Source organism: Corvus hawaiiensis, chromosome 19 (genome assembly GCF_020740725.1).
Source record: "Corvus hawaiiensis isolate bCorHaw1 chromosome 19, bCorHaw1.pri.cur, whole genome shotgun sequence".
NCBI classification, from domain to species: domain Eukaryota; kingdom Metazoa; phylum Chordata; class Aves; order Passeriformes; family Corvidae; genus Corvus; species Corvus hawaiiensis.
The window spans coordinates 3,473,077-3,493,285 of NC_063231.1; the positions used below are offsets into that span (position 1 = coordinate 3,473,077).

Sequence of the window (20,209 nt, forward strand, 5' to 3'; positions counted from 1 at the left end):
AGTTGCATATCTGAAACAGGGGGACTTCCCTAAGAAATTATATATATAAATATATAATCTGGCATCATACTTTGTACCTCAAAAAACTCCTGCCCTTAAGTAGAAGAGAACTTACTGAACTTGCATTTCTTTGAAGGCCAATTTGTACTCAGCTTGTCTTCCACAAAATATTGTTTCAAAGACCTGGTTAGTTCCAACTGGTGTTACTTAAACCTCAGTGGTTTTTACAACTAAGCATGACAATTTTTCCCCCCCTACGACTAATGATTTTCAGGCTCAATATTCCTAATGAGTATTCCACCTTCTTGCCAAAGGGCTTTTGTAAACAAATACAAAAAGAGTAACTAAAATTTAATCTCCAAATAAAGCTGCACATTTCCCCTCCAGAAGTGCAGAGGGGGCTGGGAAAGGCAGAAGGGACAGCTTGAGGAGGAAGAGTGATAAACAACGTGATCTACACAGTCATTTACTTCCAAGTAAACACTACGCCTGCTTGGTGCACAGGAGGCTCTGAAGAGCTACTCCACAGTCTGATGAGTCCAACTTCAAATTAAAATCTATGTAGGAGGAGAGAACATCATGAACTAAAATTCTAGTGTTTCACAGCAGTTTTACTCATGACTGTGCACTTCCATGCTCCACAGCTTACTGATGTGTTTTATGGAATCAAAGGGTCCATGCACTAAGATAATGATAAGTTAAAGCATGTGATGGTTCCTAAAAAAATTTCAAACAGATGCTTTTTCAATTCACTGTAAAGCATCTAGCCAGATAACTCTCGCTGTACTTCATAAACAAACAGATTAGAGGGCACAATGCTGTTCCTATTAATGTTACTGGCAAAATTCCCAATGTCTGCCAAGACAGAAGGATCAGATCCAAGGTCTCGCATGCCAAGCTGACAAACAGTAGACAAGTCAGTAAATATTTGCATATTTTAACCAAACATTAACATCTCTTGTAAAGATTTATGCTAAAGCAATGATGTTCAACTTGCAGTCCTACAGTGAGACTGGTAGGGATTTACTGTCAATTGAATTTACTTCAAGAGCCACATCCTGGGAATCACAGAGTGAAGCAAATGAATGAGACCCATTGCCATGGGGAATGTGCAGGGGAAGAGCCTCTCCAGCTGCCTCCCATTACAATCCATAACCCTTCAAACAGCTCTGCTGAGAGAAATAAGCACAAAATATTCCTTGCCAAAGCCATTCAGCCATGTCCTCCTGTTAGCAGCCTCCTGTCCTGCGGGAAAGGAGAGGAGGAGATAGATTTGCCCTTCCATTGCCTATTGGAGTCAAGCTGGTGCAGGCTCTGAGAGCAGGGCAGAATGAATTCCACTCATCCTGCCCCTCTCTACAGAAATGCAAGCACTCTGTTTCCCAACCCTTTGGGATTTTTCAGCCCATCTCACAGACTGGCCACCAAACTGGACGGAAGTTTTAAACATGTAATAAATTCAGGCAATACTCAAGAAAAGACAGCTGGTTTATCAGAACTTCCCAGCAATTCCTTTTAAGAGCAGTAAGAGACCTACTGGATTTATTTACGAGACTGGTTGCTCTGTCCTTCCTCAGTAAGTTCTGAGCTTCAAGTCAATTGGAACTGAATTTCCCAGAAGTCTGAAGGGTCTCGAAGATGCTGCAGGTTTCATGAAAAATGTGTAACAAGACAGATAACAGACCCAGGGAAAGGTTAAGTTATAACTCAGCCTCTTACTGATACCAAGACATCAGTTACCTATCAATTACTGCCATGTGCTGCTATTTACCATCAAGAGCTGTAGCAAAGCATCACTCACCAGTGAAAGGAAAGCCTTATTTATTTTTCTTGCCCATAACAGTCAATGCTATAGGCTGCATTCATCAGCTTAACTGCTCCATGCAGTTGCTCCATGATCCATCCAACAGTCTCCAGGTTTCACTAAAGCAGAGTTTCCAAAGTTTTTAGACCACAGACCCAAGCAGTACACATCCCATCCCTTTCACAAAGTTATTACTGGTAAACTGAGATGTAAGCAATTCACACATTAAGGGCTCAAAAATTTGTTATTTCCATAATGTATACAAGTAATATTTGAGAAGTCACAAAGTTGGTATGGCTACAATCCCTGTGATTAATAGTTTCCCTCTCACTCAAAATTATCAAGCAAAAAGTGACAAGATACTTTAGTTTATATAGGTATGGAAAGATGTGGGTTTTAATCTGAATTAATATCTTGAATATATGACACAATAAAAAAGTTAGCTACTGTGAACATGCCAACATAATAGTTAAAAATCAGGGGCCACTGAAATTCAACTATCAAAACTCTGCAAACAAACCGCATTTGCCAGTCCACAAACTAAAATAAGAAATAGTACATCTGTCCACTGTTGAATCATATTATAGAATTGCTCTGGCATCTCTTGTGATCCCATCTTAAGGCATGCTTCCATCTCTAGATGTCAATTGGTTTTGTATTATTACCAAATACCACTAAAATACCTTTATATCAGTAAAATAAAATTAAATATCCATTTATTTTCCTTATCTATTGTGGTAAAATAACCCCATCTTTGCCTTGAGATGAAAAAATAAAATAAAAACCCAAAACCACTTTATTCAAGCCTCCAGGATGGAATAAAATAGAGCTGCACAAAATACAGAAGTGACTTACAGACACATACAGAAAAAAAAGTGCTGTCCTAATGTCATGACCTACACATCATAAATAATCCCAGTCTAAAAAATCATTTAATAAAATGAGAGTAGATCATGATAGTGCACTGTACCAATGTAACAAGAGAGGAAAAGGATGGTGCATCTTTCATACACAGGTTGCAAAAAAGAATTATATGAAAGGTGCTTTTAGCTTTTTTTCTTTCAAGAAAAATATAACAGCAAAGATCTTACACACTCATTTATTGCAATTATGGCTGAAGTCCGTAATAGCAGCTAAGGAGTTTTCAGAAATGCACTGCACACCTTACAGAACAAATACAAAAGCCTCCACCCTTGAGAGAGGACAATCTAATCAGTTTTCTGAAATAACTGAATTACTTTGGCTAATGTTGTACAACTCCAGGCAAAATGACCCTACTTTCAATTACAAAAATGATGTTAAATCTGAAATGGAGCATACAGAATGAGGCAAGCACATTTCAAGGTTTTATTCTATACCATAACAGCAGCAAGAATCCTGCTCCAATGCCTCTGAGGAACATGATATGCCTGTTTGGGGAAGGGAAAAAGGGGAGAGGAGAGGTTCATGATGCCCTCGACCACTAAATGCTTAGACTATCCTTTCACATTGAAAAATCAAAGACAGCACCATAAATTAGGAGGACAAGTGATCTCTGGCCACATAAATGGAGCTTTGAGTCTGCTCCTGTGAACCTAAAGTATAGAATAAACACAACCACGTTTCTTGAAAAGGAAACGAGAGCCGTGCGTGGTTTATCATTCACATAACGACAGAGGCAACTGAGATTAAGAGCAAATGCCTTCTGCATCTGGTTCCTCTGCAGGCTTTAAACCACTTTACATACATCACAGACAGTAACAAGTTACATTTTTTTGCATGCCAGTTATGACTTCAGTACAGACTACTAAGTGATTATTAACACTTTATTACCTTTACTAATCTGTTTTATTTTCATTTTGGAAATGGCAGCAAAAGGACAATCTGTGCAGCCAGCAGCAGCAACACTCAGACATGGACAGACTGGCTATCTTTGGCTCAAAATCTAGAAATAACTCATGGCCTCAGCACTTGCAACCACCCCATCCACCACATCCCTAATACCTTCACATCCTGCCTTTAAAATGATCCTTTTTCACACAGATGTCTGAAAACATCACCTGTCCTGACGGAACTAAGCAAAATACCTGGCAAGTCAAAGCACAGCATCTACATGATGTGTGCTGGTGTTGTCTGAAAGCCATCCACAGCCAACAGATACAAGGTTCCTGGTTACACAAAGCAAACATATACATACATATTGCATTCATTAACTTCACAGAACAAATACTAGCTTGTAAAGTTCGATAGTCTGAGGTTGTGTGAGGACAAAAGCATCTGTACAAGCTTATGTTGGCCTTCTGTGTGTCTGCATTATTATGATATTGCCTCTAACTGCGTTAGTCACAGAGTACATTTTCCAAGGGCTACCTGGCGGAATGAGCAGGCAGAACAAGGGCTGCTGCTTAACAGACATCCAGTGAAATACTTCAGCACAGGGCTTGAGGCCTTATTTACTGTGTGTTACTCAAATCTTGTTGTAAAGACAGCATTTGAATGTTTTCACTAACTCTTCAATGATGTCTACAATACTGTGACAGACCACTTTACAAGAATTAAGAAAATATCTTTATCATTCTGACAACATGCCCATTTTCAAAGAATTAAGATAAGAACACACAAGGCCAAAGTTTCTATAAACTTCTTATATTCACATTAAGAGATCTAGAAGTGATTTTTCCCCATTATGCTCTGCCTGTACTCTACAGCCCTTTAACATGACCAACGCAGAGCACTCAGTGTCTGCAGAGTGACTTAGGAGTATCCAGCATTTCTCTACATCACAACATGAGAAAATCATTAGAAATACAGAAAATTAAGTGTAGCAAAGATGGGGCTTAAGTAGGATTTGCCTTCTCCTTTTTTGCTATTCCCTGCTCCATTTCAGAAACACTTTGTAATTTATGCAGATAGCAAAACTGTATTCCAACAAACAAGTGTATTAGCATTATAAAATAAATCATATGTACACTGCACAGCCTCCCTTCTATTTCTTTCGAATACTAATATTTTTCAATCTCCTTCCCCTCATTCAACCACCCCCATCTCTACATTTATTGTACGTAATTCTGCAAAAATCTGCATTTTGCACCTTCTGTTTAAATCCAGTCGCTGCTTCCTCTGTGCTGCAGGAAGGTAGAGCTGAGAGGAAAGAGGACCTTGGTATCAGGAGAACAGAAAGAATTTTCTGTGCTCTCATTTTTATCCAAAATCACACCAGGGGGGAACACAGGAGCCCTAGCCTTCAAATTACAGAGAAATCCTGTTTAGCTGAGGCTGAAGCATATTCATTGCAGGGATTATCTTCTACATTTGTACTTAATGCTGATTTGACCAACCCTGAGAGGATTTTCACAAGGTTGATCACAAGTATATCCTTGGCAGAAACACTATACAATAACGCAACTCAACTTTTCACAAAGCAGCACTATAGGTGATTAATTTCTTTTCTAATTTATCATGAACACAAGAAGAAAATATTTTGCCCAATTTCTAGAAAAGATGGAATCATGTTGGCAGAATCTTCCTCTCCTCCACAGCACCCAAAAAGTCAGACTATGAAAGACACCTACCATGGGAAATTTCAACCCAAATAATTAAAATCTGGCAAGCAATAACCAAGTGACATGAGAAGTATGTCATAGTAAGCACCAGGTAACATAATAATAGGTGGTGCTTCTGCCCCACCTGAAGTTTTTGGCTCCTTCATAGAAAATCATTACTTAAACAATCTTTCATAATGACTGATTAACAACAGCAGTTTGTATTCCATATACCTCTATGTTCACACTGCTTTTTGAGAATAGAGTTTCTCACACTTACCCAAGATGAGGGCATTTCAATTGGAATATTGTCCCATGGTTACCATTTTATCCCCATAACAACATCACCAATCACTTACTTTAAAAAAATGCATTAGAAAAGTAATTTAATCTTTGCTTCTCTTAATGAAATTTGCCAGAGAAAAACAAAGGGAAGAATCAGCACTGCACGACCAGCAAGATCTCCATGAAGCAGCACCAACCTAGTGGACTCAAAACTCAAACACACCTTGCAGAACAATATCCATATTCTAAAAGCTGGTTTAAACATCACAATCCACAGCTTTCTAAACTATAGCTCACTTGTGGCAGAACCTCTTTTCTCAACACTTGAATAACAGAACACAGCCTTGTTCCTGTCTCTGCGCTAGTGTTTAGCAATAAAAAAACTGAACACCACTCATCTTAAGGACTTACCGAGTCCTGCAATTCCCAATACTATTCTCCACTGAGTCACAAGGTAGTGCCAGAAGTCCTCTCTGAGAAATGTCTGCTCTATGATATAGCCACATCCGTGTCGATATGACTAAACATGTGTCACCTCATTTTCAAAATGCCAAGCAAGTGCCAAACTGTGTTCCCAAGGAATGCAAAGGGGAGTCAAAGAAGATTCCCAAGCATCATTTCAACACAGGACACGTACCACTATATTTACAAATATGTTTCAGGAGTTTAAATGCAAAAACATGTCACAAAGTTTTCCAGTGCTCACTGAACCTGCCGCTCATGCAGCACTGTCTGCAGAGAGCACCTGACCATCATTCATTTACCAAAATCACCGATTTAATCAGTCTCAGAGACAGAATCAAAATTAGCAGTTCCTAACTCTCAGTCTCATGTTCCATTCACAGCTTCATCTAATACAGCTGTATTTGGATTTCGGAAATAAAAGTGTTTTTAAACTAGGAAATTATTTATCACAGCATATTCCCATTTCAGAAGCCCCATGCAAACTCTTCCCCATCCCCAGCAGCTCCAAAGCTCTGTGCTCAATCCACATTTTCTCTTCTTAACAGGATATTGTAGCAATGCTGAAACAGTGTTCCCTCAAATGTCAAACTTTCATTTTCACCCAAGAACTTTCTCCACTCCTGAAATGACCTGATACTGCAAGGCAACACCCTCCTGGGAGCAGATCTACCTGAAGAGCACAGCTTTGATCCCGAAGGCAACTGCAGATGCTACAGATATCTATCACAGTTTTAAAGTTGGATAAATGGGAAAAAAAAAAAAAAGCCCCAAGTTCATTTGCTGTTTGAGATGCAAAATATGAATCACTCTTTCAATCCATTCAAAAGGCAAAAGATTGTAAAAAGTCTTCCTGCTGAATATCAGGTACATTGCACAGGTCACAAACCAAGCACAGGAATCAGCCAGAACATTGCGGCACAAAACAGGAAAATTTTCTTTCAATATACATCAGCCTTCATTACAGCTTTATAATGAACTTTAATTTATTATAGTAGTGAATAATACTGTGACTGAGTTTTTTGTTACGCATTTACACAGTGCTTAGCACAAAAGGGTCCTACCGTAACAGATTTAATAACACAATCATGCCGCCCACAGATCCTCCAAACACATCTTTCCCCAAACCATGCCTATTATGTAACTGTACAGGGTATTTTTGTGAGCAGTTTTGAAAGTTCAAAGCAGTAACTAACCCTCCACCTCTAAAAACTGCTATCTTTGTTGTAAATAACCTTTGAAATTCATTTTTATATGACCGTGCTTCAAATAGTTCAGCATAATATAGCTAAGCCTGGTTTGGGGAGTTGTCTTCTAACTCTTTATTTTAATTACATTAACCTTTCTGCATATGGATGATGCTTTTATAACATCCCTGTTTCCTCTCCTCAAATGCCTGACTGTGGTAGTACCAACAGGTTCAATTTTTAGACTCTTTCAAGAAGAGAATATGGATTCCCAAGTTCTCCCTTCATAGCAAACCCTACGAGCAACACCACAACGTGCATCCAGAACACGTTTCCCAATGGGACTCACTCTGCTCATTCCTTTTGAAACGAACATTAGCGATTCAGTCACGTATTTGAAACCCCACTCAAAGAACTGCATCAGCAGGAATGAGTAATGATCCTGCTGTGGTTAACAGCATAATCCTGACAAAACTTGGGAAGCAGAGGAGCGGTGTCTAGCCCAGCCAAACAAATATAAACAAAGCTACAGCCAAGTAGTATTGGTCACTTCAAACAACAAAACAAATGTCCTGCACCATTCCAAACGTGAGTGTCTCAAGATATGGCCAGAGCACAGTTACCTCAAAACCATTAGCACAAACAACTATAATCAAAAACATCACTGGAATAAAAGACTCACAGCACTGCGTTAGCATAGATTCCGAAGTATGCAAAAAACATTCCCCTTAACGACCTCCCTGTGTAGATAATGAGAGAAATCCAAATAATCCTGGCTCCCAAGATAGCAGAGGAGCAGATGCAAGGCAGCTATCGTGGCTGACCCAACAGTATTTGGGAATCCCAGCTGATGGGGAATTTAGTTGAGACCTGTGAAGGAACATTATTGGGAACAGAGGCCAACTACCCATTCCGGTCCCCCCAGTATCACCCCAGGACAAAATGAAATTTTCACTTAAAAAAATACAGACGACCTTACATTAAGTGAAAAGATATATAGGGAAGAAGCGTTATTGTATATGCTGCCAAAACCACTCCACTTTCCATTTGTGGCATTTTCCATTTATGACATCCACAAAGATTTGTTACCTTCTTGGTTTGCTGAACCACTAAACATTCTCCAGCAAATTAAACACTCGTGCCGCATTACTAACAACCAAGATTCTCAAGAACAGCTCATGTTACAGATTTCCCTCTTGCCAATGAGGTCTGAAGGGCTATGAAAGACCTTTTAAGCATATGTAAGCACCGTAGTTTTTTGTGTTTTGATGAATACAGTATTTTTGCTATATATAACTACGGGGGGAAAAAAAAAAACAGACTGTGAAATTCACAGACTGAAAGATCATTTCTAAGTAACACTTACCCTAACTACCGTAAAACCAGCTCAGACGAGTCCACACAGTGCTCACATTTCTATCCTTCACTTCCTGCCGCTCCAACACTCAAAATTTCATACCAACCACAAACCTACTGTTCTTTTTCCTCCAATATTTCATTACAGCTCCGAGAATCACTAGTCTTGCTACTGCTTACAAACAGCAGAGAGCATGACAGTTGTTTCGCCAAACCATATATAAGCCAAAGATTCAAAACATTCACCTCAGACACATCATTCTGCAGGCAAGTGGTATTTCCCAGGACTAACAGCAACAAATGGCACAACAGCTCACAGTCACATCTCCAAAACATGTTTCTACATAACATCACCTACAAAACCTCTTGCTACCAGCTCAGCAGTACTGTGTATCCACTGCTTCTTGGAAAACCTACATAGTCCAGTGCTATTAATTCTAAATTACCTTCCTGCTAAGGTTCAAGCCTTCTAACATCTGACAAAGACTCCATGCCACTCAGAAAATCTGATAGTTTGTGCTCATTCGGAAGCAGGATGGGGTCACAGTCACCACTCAAACTTTGTAGCCACAAAATGGAACCTCTCAGTGTAGTAAAATTACATTTAAGGAGGAAAAAGATTGAAATCTATGATTTCTTATCTGGCTTTCCTGTAATAAGGCTGTAATTTGGTGTCATGGAGGACTCTGAGAAAAGACTGGATAAATAACCAGTACATTTCTAATTAACAACAATGAATTTGCATATAAAATTATAGAGGAATATTTGGGTATTACGTTATAGCCACATGAAGTATCATTTAACTTCAACTGGCAGTGCGATAGAAATGCAACAGAGAAACAAATTCTCACCCATGGGTAATTACTATCTCCCTGCTTAAATTCCCAATCCCTTCTTTTCCTACAGTAATATTCACTTTTCTGTGTTTCTCAAACATGAGCAATTGCTTCTGTTTGAAGCCTCATGTTGTAAACATTCGTGTGAAGAGAAAAGCTCAGTAAGCAAGACTGTTTTGGAATAAGGAACCTGAGTCACATATCAGTGTCACCATAATGAAATCCCCAGAAACTGGTCTGTTCCTGTGGAGCAGTCTCTGACCTTGCAGACTCCAAACTACCCTGTCTACGTAGTTATTTCCTCCCACCCCAAAACATTTGGGGCAAACAAATGTTTATTTTCCCAGTCAGTATCTCCAGAAGACCAAGCATTCCTTCAGATTTTTTTTTAATTCCATACCAATGCTGGGTGGAAACTTTTGAAAAAACAATCTCTTTTTGAAACATTCTCTCTTCCTTGTTGAAAAAGAATGGCAGTCACAGAAGTTTGCACAAAGGGGAGGAAGAAATCCAACATATGAAGTACCAAGTCTTTAAATATATGTCATGGATACATATAAACACAAGTGCTGTCTTGCTGCCAAAGGCCATGGAAGAGATAGCAAGACAAACAAGAACGAAAAAGGAAGGTCTTGTTTGTTCTGATAATCTAACTCACAATCCTTTCATTTATGGGGGAAAAAATACATGTACCATGTAGTGAAAATGAAATTTTGCCACAGCATCTCAGCAAGGAGCGAGGAAGAATTCAACAGCTGCAATACGAGCAGGAGGAAGGGTCGGGATTACAAAATTCGGAATTTCCCCCCCCCACAATGAGCCACTGGCAGCACTGCACAGAGAGGAACACTGTGGATCTGCTTCCTTCCAGGAAGAAAGCTTCGGCACTGCCAGGAGAAAAGTCAGGACAGGACTGAGGCTCACTAGGATTCTTGGCCTACCGATCCCCCAGGCAGGGGAATTCCAGCTGTCCAACCACTCTATCCCTAAGCTAGAGCAGCATGACACCATCCTTCCTTCTCCATCTCCAAGCCAGCTCCCACGACTTTCCCCAGTTACTCAGGCTGTACACAGGGGATGGATTTAAATTATTACCAAAGACTTTTCTAATTTAGATTTCACTCCTGCTACCAGACCTGTGAGGTCCCACCGACCTCAGGAGGGGATGCCAGTGAGGTGAGAGATTCAAGGGCTTTAATAATCTGAATTGCTCCAGCAATTGTTTCTGCCATTACTAAAACGAAAACACCAAGAATAATGTTCAGTAGCAAATATAAGATGGTAATAAATAACAAATAAGAAGAAAAATAAACCAACACACTGAAAGTCAGAAAGAATATCCAGCTATAAATGCAAAGGGGATTTTACTAATAAAAATAATTGCCAACAATGGAGAAAATATTTCATCAGATTATTGAATTAACAGAGTTGAAAAACATCAGTAATATTACTTCCCAGCTCCTACATGGGCTCTTTCATCCGTATCAGGACTCCTTACCAGTCAGTAAAATTCACTATCCCTATTTTAAATTCCTTCAAAAGGAAGCACAAACAGGTGAAGTGATTTGCATCAGGCTGTCCCTATCTCTCAAGCATTAGACCTGTACCATACCCACCTGTGAATATCACCTCAAGCTTTCCAGGCACTCTGACTTACATTTTTTAACATAAGAATTTCTCTATGAATCAACCTTTGAGTAGAAGCTCTCTCCCACACATAGCCCTTCTTCTACAACCAGATCTACTCATGCTGATCCCAAAGCCCAGGAGGAACTTCTCCAAAACCACTGAGATTTCACAAAGGAAAAGAATCCTCCATGACAGATCAAGAAGCAGAACTGGGACAAATTAGAGAATAAGATGCTGCTTCCACATCTCCCTTCAAGTTTTAGTCTGATGGGAAGAGGTAAAACAACCCCCCAAACAAGCAAACAAAAAAATCCCAAAATAAAATTAAAAAAAAAAACAAAAACAAAACAAACAAAAACAAAAAAACCAAAAAAAAAAAAACCAGCGGTTAGAGGTTACAACCCTTCAAGTCTTCAAGCCATGACTTTAACAAGCCTCTTCCACAGAAAAATTCATCTGGCTCACCTAAAAAGGCACAGTGTCTGTATGAATTAAAAGAGGGAAAATACACACTGTACATTTCAGAAGTCCAACAAAATCACAAAGCTGAAGAGTGATAAAGGAAATGTGATTTCAGCCAGGAACAATAAAGAAGTAATTTCTGCTTTCAGAACAAATTACAAAAAGAACTCTTATTTATCAGTAATAACACATAAAATGTCCCTTCACTTACCAATAAAGAAAAACTGTTCTGCTAATTAAAGTTCAACAAAAAAAAGCTTAACTCAGCTTCCACCACTCACAATTTCTGCGCTGTAGAAGCCAAGCCTACCAAAGTCTGATTCCCTGTTTGCACCCCAAGGACGTGGAGGGAATGTGGTGGCCCCTTGTACACTTTCCCCTCCTCTAAGTTTGAACTGAATGTTCAAAATCAGTTCCTCCCTGTAGACCTGCCCAGCACCCCCAGACTATCCCCATCACAAAAGCTTTATCATTAAAAAAAAAAAAAGAGAGAGTTTTCATTCACAATCTGCTATGGCTCAAAAGTACTGAAACAACTGAATTAAACACACATTATTTTAAAGCCTCTCTGTTCTGCCTATCAGTCTTGGAAAATAATACAAACTTCCCAAGTATTATTTGCTTTTTTTTTTTTTTTTTTTTATAAAGGAACATGTCTTTTCTTATATAAATAATGGCAGGTGATGCATTTTATCCTTTGCCTTGCTTCAATTACACTATTTATTAGGAACAACAACATTAGACGATGTCAACAATCCAAGCCACCCCAAGAGGACCAGCCATGGTGATACACTCAATCTGTCAATGGGGATATCCAATTTCAGGGTATATTTCTGTCTCACAACTGAATTCTTTTATTTTTTCAATGAAAAGTGAAAATGTGTTATTTTAAAACTTCCTCTCAAGCTTGCTGTACCTTTGATAATGCAAAAATCCTATTACCTTGTTAACTCTTACTCATTTTCTCATTAACTGGGAAGCAGCCTTGCAATTATTTCCCTGCAGTTATTTCTTAATTTCCATCAATGATATGTTTAATCATATTACTCTAATCAAAAAACAATTGCCTAACAAAGCGCTGAAGCCAAAACAACTGCACTCCCTTGGAAATTTAACAAAAGGACACGTCCCACCACAGGAGGGGTAACACAGATCCTTCTCCTGCCTGGGGATTTGCCCTAAAAATACATATATAAGTGTCTGCTGGAAGGACTGTGTTGCAATGTGCAGTGGAAGCTCTCCTGTTCTCAGTTTCAGAGCTGTTCCAGGGTATAAAAGCTGCTCTCAGGACCTGTGTTAAACCTCTCCACTCCACTCTCCCTGCCTAAGTCTCCTGCAGAAAACAAAAACATAAGCTCATCTGCCCACCCTTCAACCGCTCCGAGGGGGTAATTTTACAACAGTTGTTAAATTCTTCCAATTTATTTTTCCATCCCTCCACAAACCCTACCTACCCCATTTTTTTCACTTCTATTTCACCATTATTATTTCCCGGCCGTCTCTCCCGTCCCCTCCCGCCCCGCCCGGTACAAAAACAAAGCTGCCTCCCACCCCCCCTGCATCCCCCCGAGAGCACCCCCCGCTTGTGCGAGGCATGCCCGGCTCTCCGGGCCGGCCCCTCGGCCCGGCCGGGCGCGGGGCCGCTCCGCCCGCCCGCGGGCCCTGGGGAGCGCGGCGGCGCCGGGGTCCGGCCGAGCGCCCCGTAAACACCCCGCGAGCGGCGGCCGCCGCAGGCCCTCCGCGGACACAGGGCCCGCTCCCGCCGGCACCGCGCGGCCCCCGCGCTCCGCACCGCCCGCGCCGCCGGCCGCGAGGCCCCGCGGGTCCCCCAAGGGCGCGGCGGGGCCGCCGCCGGCCGGTCCGGGCCGCGCTCGGTGCTCGCGGGGGCGGCCGGGGAAGTCCCGACTTACCTGTCATTACTTTCTACGCCATCTTGGATCCACTTGTCAACGTCCCACAAAGCATTGTGGGAAAGGCTGGCCCTCCCCGCCCGCCGCCGGCCCGGAAGGCGGAGGGCGGCGGTGTGAGGGGACGGGACGGGGACGGGGACGAGGACGGGGACGGGGACGGGGGCGGGAACGGGAACGGCGACAGGATATGGATTGGGATAGGAATGGGGTTCGGGTCCGGGACCAGGACCGAGACGGAACGGCGGTGGAGACAGGGTCGCGGTCCGGAATAGGGGATGGGGATGGAGTCCGGGTCCAGGATGGGGACTGGGACCCGCTGTCCCCTCAGCCCGGCGGCCGCTGAAGCGCAGCCAGGGGTCCCCTCACGGAACAGCGTCCGGGGCTACCTGCGTGCCGCCGGCGCTAGACAACGGCAACGGATTTTCCGCGGTTTTTTTCTGCTTGGTTTTTTTTTTTTCCCTGGGCTCGGAGCGCAGCTGCGGAGCCCGAGGGTCGCTGGCGGGGCCGGTACTGGTGGGCGTTGGGGGCCGGCCAGAGCGGCGACACGGAGCCCACCCTTGAAAAAAGCTTGGAAATTACTTTTTCTCATAGTTATTCTACTGCGTGAGTTGGATTTTTTTGTTTGTTTCTTTGGTTTGGGGGGTTTTTTAAAATTATTTTTCTATGGCTTTTTCAAGTTCCTTCCCTTAAAAAAACTTGTGGGAGCCCGGGTCCGGGTGCCGAGGCTGCCGCAGGTGCTGGAGCAGCTCACGCTGTCGCCGTGTTTTCCAAGCCCATCCGCCTGTGCTGAAGAACTGCTGGTAACGCGTTGCTGGCTGCTCATGAATCCCAGAAACTGCTTTGCATAACAGTTTTGTTTTTGCGGAGTAATCTTCCCTGTTAGCTGTGTTTTCAGACTCTTTGGCAATCAGTTCTTAATACCTACACTGTTTTGCAAACTGGCTTTTTCAAGGCGTTACTGGCTCAGCTGCCGTGGATGGGTGCCCCGTGCTCTGCATAGGCTGTTGTGCTTTAGAGCAAAGTGGACAAGAAATTGGGGAAGAGCAGCTTACTTGAGGATCTTAGGAAAGTTTATCACCAAAACAGGATTCCAGTGTTTTTTAAAAACTTTGCCTTCCCCTTTAATTGAAATAAGATCCAGATCATTTTAGTATTGGATCTTCCTGTAAAATGTATTTACATTTATATTTAAATTTACGTCTTAATGCCTCGTAACTCTTTGAAGACCAACCACCAGCCAAGCCTCTGATGCATTGCCACTGCAAGAAAATACTTGTGCCCAAGAAGGTTTTCAATATTCATCAGTAATGCATTTATAAAGAGAGAGCTCCTTGCAAAAATGTAAATACAGGAGGAACTAAATCTAAATAAATTGTTTACATTTGCAGCCCCAGTCTTAAATCAGTCCGCTTTTTAATTCAACTTCATAACTAGTCGGGAGTACAGTTGTGCTGTCACAGAGGGGAGTGTGGGTGGTCCCAGCCTCAACGCAGGAGATGCTATTTCAGAATAAAACCCTCCTGTGGAACTTGCCATAGGCCATGTCTGCTGTCCCTGCAGCCAGCCTGACAGCTTTTCTAGTGGCTTGTGTTTTCCATGGGCACTGTGTGCAAGGAAGTAATCAGATAAAGCTGAAACCATGTTTGGGATCCAACTAACTTTGTGTCATTCAGTCCAGGTTGTTGAAATAGAATTAGTCCTTTTACTTTCAAGGCTGGTTGTGTTTGGTTCCTAGTTGTCTTGGGGGTGACTTTAAGGTGTGTACCCTCTATTGCTGCTCTATGCCCAGAAATTAACTTTGTGCCTTTCTGTGCCTTTAAATTGAGCCTGAGAGGGGGGAGAGGAAAAAACCGAGCAAACTTTTCAAAGCGGTTGTTCAAGGACACACGTACACACACCTCTGCTGCGGTAGCAAGAGCAGAGGAAGCACCCTTCTTGCTCTTCAGCCAGCTTTCGGCTCCTTTTCTCCTGAGGAAGATGGAGAGTTGAACTTTGTTTTCCTGGGACTTTGGTTTTTCCCTTCTTCTCTTCTGGACTGTTTCAACATCAGAACACATTGGGAGAATTTCCCACCAAGGCCCTGGAGGTGGGCCCACAACCCAGCTCCAAGGAGGAGGAGAGAGATTACATCTACAGAAGGACTCTGAGATTTTCCCAGGTTTTTCTCCACAGCGAGAGGTTTTATTATTTAGCATTATTATCCTTTTCCTGTGTGTTTGTTAAATAAATAGTTTTTATCTCTTTCACTTTCCTCCGAGGAAAAATTCTTTTTTTTCCTGAACCTGGTGGGGTTGTAACCTGCCTTCTATCAGAGGATATTTTCCTCCAAATTTGTCCAAACCAGCATACTAGTGAGCTTTATATTACTGGTAATTTTTTTCTGTTAGAAAATGCAAAGGTTTTCTTTAAAATAAATGATAATTAGAAAAACCAGTGGAAGATAGAATTATATTTATATGCATATTTTTAGATATATGTGTTTATATCCTCTGAAGTTCAGTTTGGAAAAGACAGAAATTTAGTTGGGTTTATTTTTCACATAAGCTTTTCTTGAGTCCATTTATTCTGACAGTATTTTTTTATAATGTGCTAAGAAAAAAATTGTGTGGCAGTGACTGAGTTATAGGAGGATCTGTTCAGTGACAGACCCCATTCTTATTACTCTCTGTCTCTGCTGATTTAAAGTTCCAGATTGCAAGTACCAAGAGGCAAAGGCTGCTGTGAAGAGGTGGCAGCTCTGCCCTGTAGGAATAGCCCAGAAAGGAGCTGGGAAGGACTATGGGCGCAGGGGAATCCCCATGTATAAAACACAGAATGGAGCCCATGCCCTTGCACCCACTGCTTTTAATGATCTTGGTACTTTAATTAACCCTGTTAGCTTCCATATGAAGGAAGTTTTAGTCTATTTTGTGAACTGGTCAACTGTATTACATAAACCCAGAGTGGGCGTGCCAGAAGCTGGAGAGGGAGCCAGCAGCTCCAAGATGGGGGTGGCTGCCAAGCACTGTCCTGTGCAAGCACTGCCACTGAGCCTGCAAGCTTGGAACAACTCTGTTTCCATGTGGTGTCCCCTCCAAGCTCTTCCAAAGTCTTTGTTACCAGATAGAAAGATGAAGACTTGGTCCAAAACAAATTGGGGCTCCAAGTGCTCATTAACCCTGGAAATGCTGCGCAAAGTGAGAATCCTACAGCAACTGGCTTAAGGGATGAGATCCCAAATCCAAGGGGCCTAAAAAAACTAAATTTGAGTTCAGAGCCACTTCTGTGAGAACATCCCATGAGACAGAGTATGACCCGGGAACTGGTTACAGATTACCTGGGAAGAAAGAGACTTCTTGTAGCTTTCACTGACATGTTTCAATTCACTATTGAAGGATAATTTAACGAAATAAGGTCATTATATTAGCTACTACTGTGGGAGGAGCTCCATATATATCTATATGAGACATCTCTTTCTCTTTCCTTGATGTGTATTACCCAAGTGGAAGCTGCAATTTTGCCTTCCAACACATCATTCACAACCCCCCAGGATGAGCTGACAAGCCAGGATGTCACTGAGCACTGGGCAAGGCACAGAACCAGACATGTTACATGCTGACTACTGCCTTGCATTTCCAGAATTGTCCAGACTTCCTAAATTCCTGGAATCCTGTGTGCTATGCTCACCAATGGGGTTTCATGCCAAGGAGAGCTCAGAGTGCTAGACTTCTGCCCAAAGAGACCAGGAACAGGGGGTCACAAGGAGCCTGGGGGGAGAAGAAAAGCGACAGTGGATGTTGGAAATATAAGAGATACCAAAGGCATAATGAGGAAACATGAGAGAGTAACAAAGACAAGCAATTCCCACTCAGCATCATGAGACTTGACAGGATTCAGATCCTCAAAAGCCTAACAGTGATATTTCTAGGCGCTCATTATAATGGTAAAATTTAAAAAAACCCTCCAACGAATGCAGCGATATCAAACTCAATTCCACTTGTACATTTTTTAGGATTTTGAAATCTTTCAAATCTGAAAATAGCAATTCCCTACTGAAAGTTTAGAAAGCCCACCCTGCCAGGGACCATGTCTGCAAGGAATCCCTGTACAGAAGCCCTAACACATCCTGTCTCCCTACTCTTCAGTCAGGATTCTGTAAATTATGCTGGCTCACAGGGCTCCCCCCTATTTTGTGAAGCTAGGAGCCATGCCCTGGTCCTTGGAGAATCCAGGCTCCTTGCCAAAAAACAGGGGTTTGAAAACCTGGGGCCACTCAGGGCTGCTAGGCTCCCTGCCATGAAGCCAAGATCTGAGCAGAGCGCTGAAAGGTGTGGCACAGATTCTGGCAGAGTTGGGAACTCTCAAACCCTCACTTGCTCCAGGGCTAATAGAGCGCTGGTAGCCAAAAAGCCCTGGAGTCCTGGCTCGCCCATGAGCTGCACACTTGGAATGACAACTACAGCTTAGTTTCTACATTTTCAAAACAAAAATATTCTATTTGAAAGTTATACTGCTACTTTTTTTCTTTCTCTTCTGCTTTCACAGGAAATTCAGAAAATCAATTTCCATTCTATGTTCAAGTTCACTCCCATTTCTGGGAACTGGTATTTTGTGAATACAGAAAACTCCATTTTCAATCAGCTCCACTCATGATGTCTAACCAGAATACAGGAAAAACCATTACAATTAACATGTAAAAGTAATAAGGACATAATAGAATACATTCAGCAGGGAATTGCCTCCCTGACCCTGCAGCCCAACATCCCAGCAGGCTTCTTGAACAAATCGTTCATCCCCGAGGAACAAAACAACAGGAGGCCTTTCTCAATGGAAGTGCCAGACAGAGTGCAACAACAGGAGCAATGTTTTCATTGCCTTAGCACACTGGACCTTTATAAATTTTGAACTCCGTCAGAAGCAGCAATCATGGGAAAGTAACAGAAGTTAAGTGGTTTACCCTCTTCCACAAACAAGGCAGTGGTAGACCTGGAGTTAGATAGCAACAGTAATTCCTAGTCTTACTAAACAATAAAGCAAACTGTTTCTAGGCAACCATTTAATGTCTCATTATTAGGCTGAAGAGTAGCAAGTTTTGATTTTCCAGCATGAAAATTCCCCTGGAATTCCTCCAGAGTCCTCTCATGAACAGATGATCTCAACTTTAATCTTACTTTGTAATTATCCAAGGGTAACATTTCAACATGGACTCCTTAAACACATGTAATTTCTAGAGCAAGTAATACTCAAACTAATTCATTTCTCCTTTGATCCACAAAATGAGAGCATTGAGAAGCAACCAGCAATAAGGGGATGTTGAGGGTACACTGAGGAGATAGAAACTACAAAGGTCAGAGTAATGTAATGGTTTAGTCCCACACTGTCAAGATCAAGGATCTTCAGTCTCTGCATTTTTTTTAAGAAGCTGGCATGTCTTTATGCTGACCTTTAAATTGCTCATGGAGGAGTTATATCTGACATATATCTGCATTCTTGAGATGAACTGGCACCAAAAATTTATAGCTTTTTTCCTAGCAACCTGAATGTGACAACCTTTTCCAGACAGACTCAAGATACAGTTTCATCAATGGTAGTCTGCAAGCCAAAAAAAAAAAAAAACAAAAACAAAAAAAAAAAACAAAAACAAAAACCAAAAAACACCAAACCCAAACTTCAAGCTAAATAGATTCTTTTCCACTCACTTGGAATTACCCTATAGCCCAATAATTCCAGAGTTTTGTCTTAAAACTTCTCTTTTAACTTTGTGACGTATGGGGAGGGAAACCCTGAGGGATTCTTGCTTCTGGTAACAAGTACTCAGAACACAGCAAAAGTCTCCCTCTGAGGACAGGGAGGGAGTCTGCCTTGGGCAGTATGTTCCAAGCCAAGACTAAGGTGTTCCAAGTGCGAACAAAAATATATTTCAGATCCAAAGACAGAGAGCTTGATCATTGTGGATCTTTGGCATGAACACAGACCATGAAAGTAAACCTTTATAATACTTCTGAACTGACTTTTAAGGAGATACCTGAACTGTTATTTCCATGTTCTTTCTAATGCTGACAGCAAAAGGTGGTTGTGAGGGGAAAGAAACCACCTCCTCTCTCCAACAAACTCCTGCTCTAAATGAAGCCAAAGGCAGCAGAGAGGGATAGAGCCAGGCCAGAGAGGGAGGAGAATTTGCAAGAAACCCAGAAAGAGCCAGGGAACCACTGAAACATTCCACTCTAGGATAAAAAGGAAAAGAGGGTTGGCTGGGGAAACAGGTCCAACATATCTCATCTGGTAAAGCATCAGAGGCTTAAATGCTTGGGGCTGAAGATTCCAGACCAGATAGCAAATGGAAGGAAAATGTTTATTGTAAGAACAGGGAGAGGCAAGTTCCCACTTCCCCTGATGACCAATTGTTCCCCTCTCTGATAGCTCTTGCCTTGGTTCCCAAAAGATACATTGGTTTTTAAGCTACTTTGTCCATTGTTCTGACAGCAGCCAGTTTTGCTCATGCTACTAAAGCCTCCCAATGGCCAGAACATCCCATGCTCAGACATGGTCATGACAAGGTTTTAAACAACTTGTACAACTACGATTAGAATATAATTTAGGAAGTTAGATGGTAAACATTCTGTGCATTCTGAACACCTGCTCCTCTTCCTTCCCTCACTGATAGTTCAGCTGCCTTTTTGTTGCTCAAATGCAGTGAGCTGGATTGGTAACGCTTTGAAAGTTACAAGCTTTCCAAATTACATTCCCAAGTTTCCCATAAGCTATGACCAAAGTCTGC

At 41.8% G+C, this 20,209-nt stretch overlaps 1 protein-coding gene across 4 annotated transcripts in view; it reads right to left on the reverse strand.

The window, feature by feature from the left end:
- Nucleotides 1-13,510, reverse strand: part of HELZ (helicase with zinc finger) — an 84,814-nt gene extending 71,304 nt beyond the window's left edge. For 2 of the 4 annotated variants that reach the window (XM_048324103.1, XM_048324102.1), the window contains exon 1: nucleotides 13,453-13,497. Coding sequence is in view for 1 of the 4 variants with exons in the window: in XM_048324104.1 (XP_048180061.1) it covers nucleotides 13,453-13,459 (7 nt within the window). In the remaining 3 variants the exon portion in view is untranslated. Of the gene's footprint in view, nucleotides 1-13,452 lie in introns of all 4 variants that reach the window. The other 2 variants (XM_048324104.1, XM_048324105.1) reach the window with 2 other exon arrangements.
- Nucleotides 13,511-20,209: the final 6,699 nt, after the last annotated feature.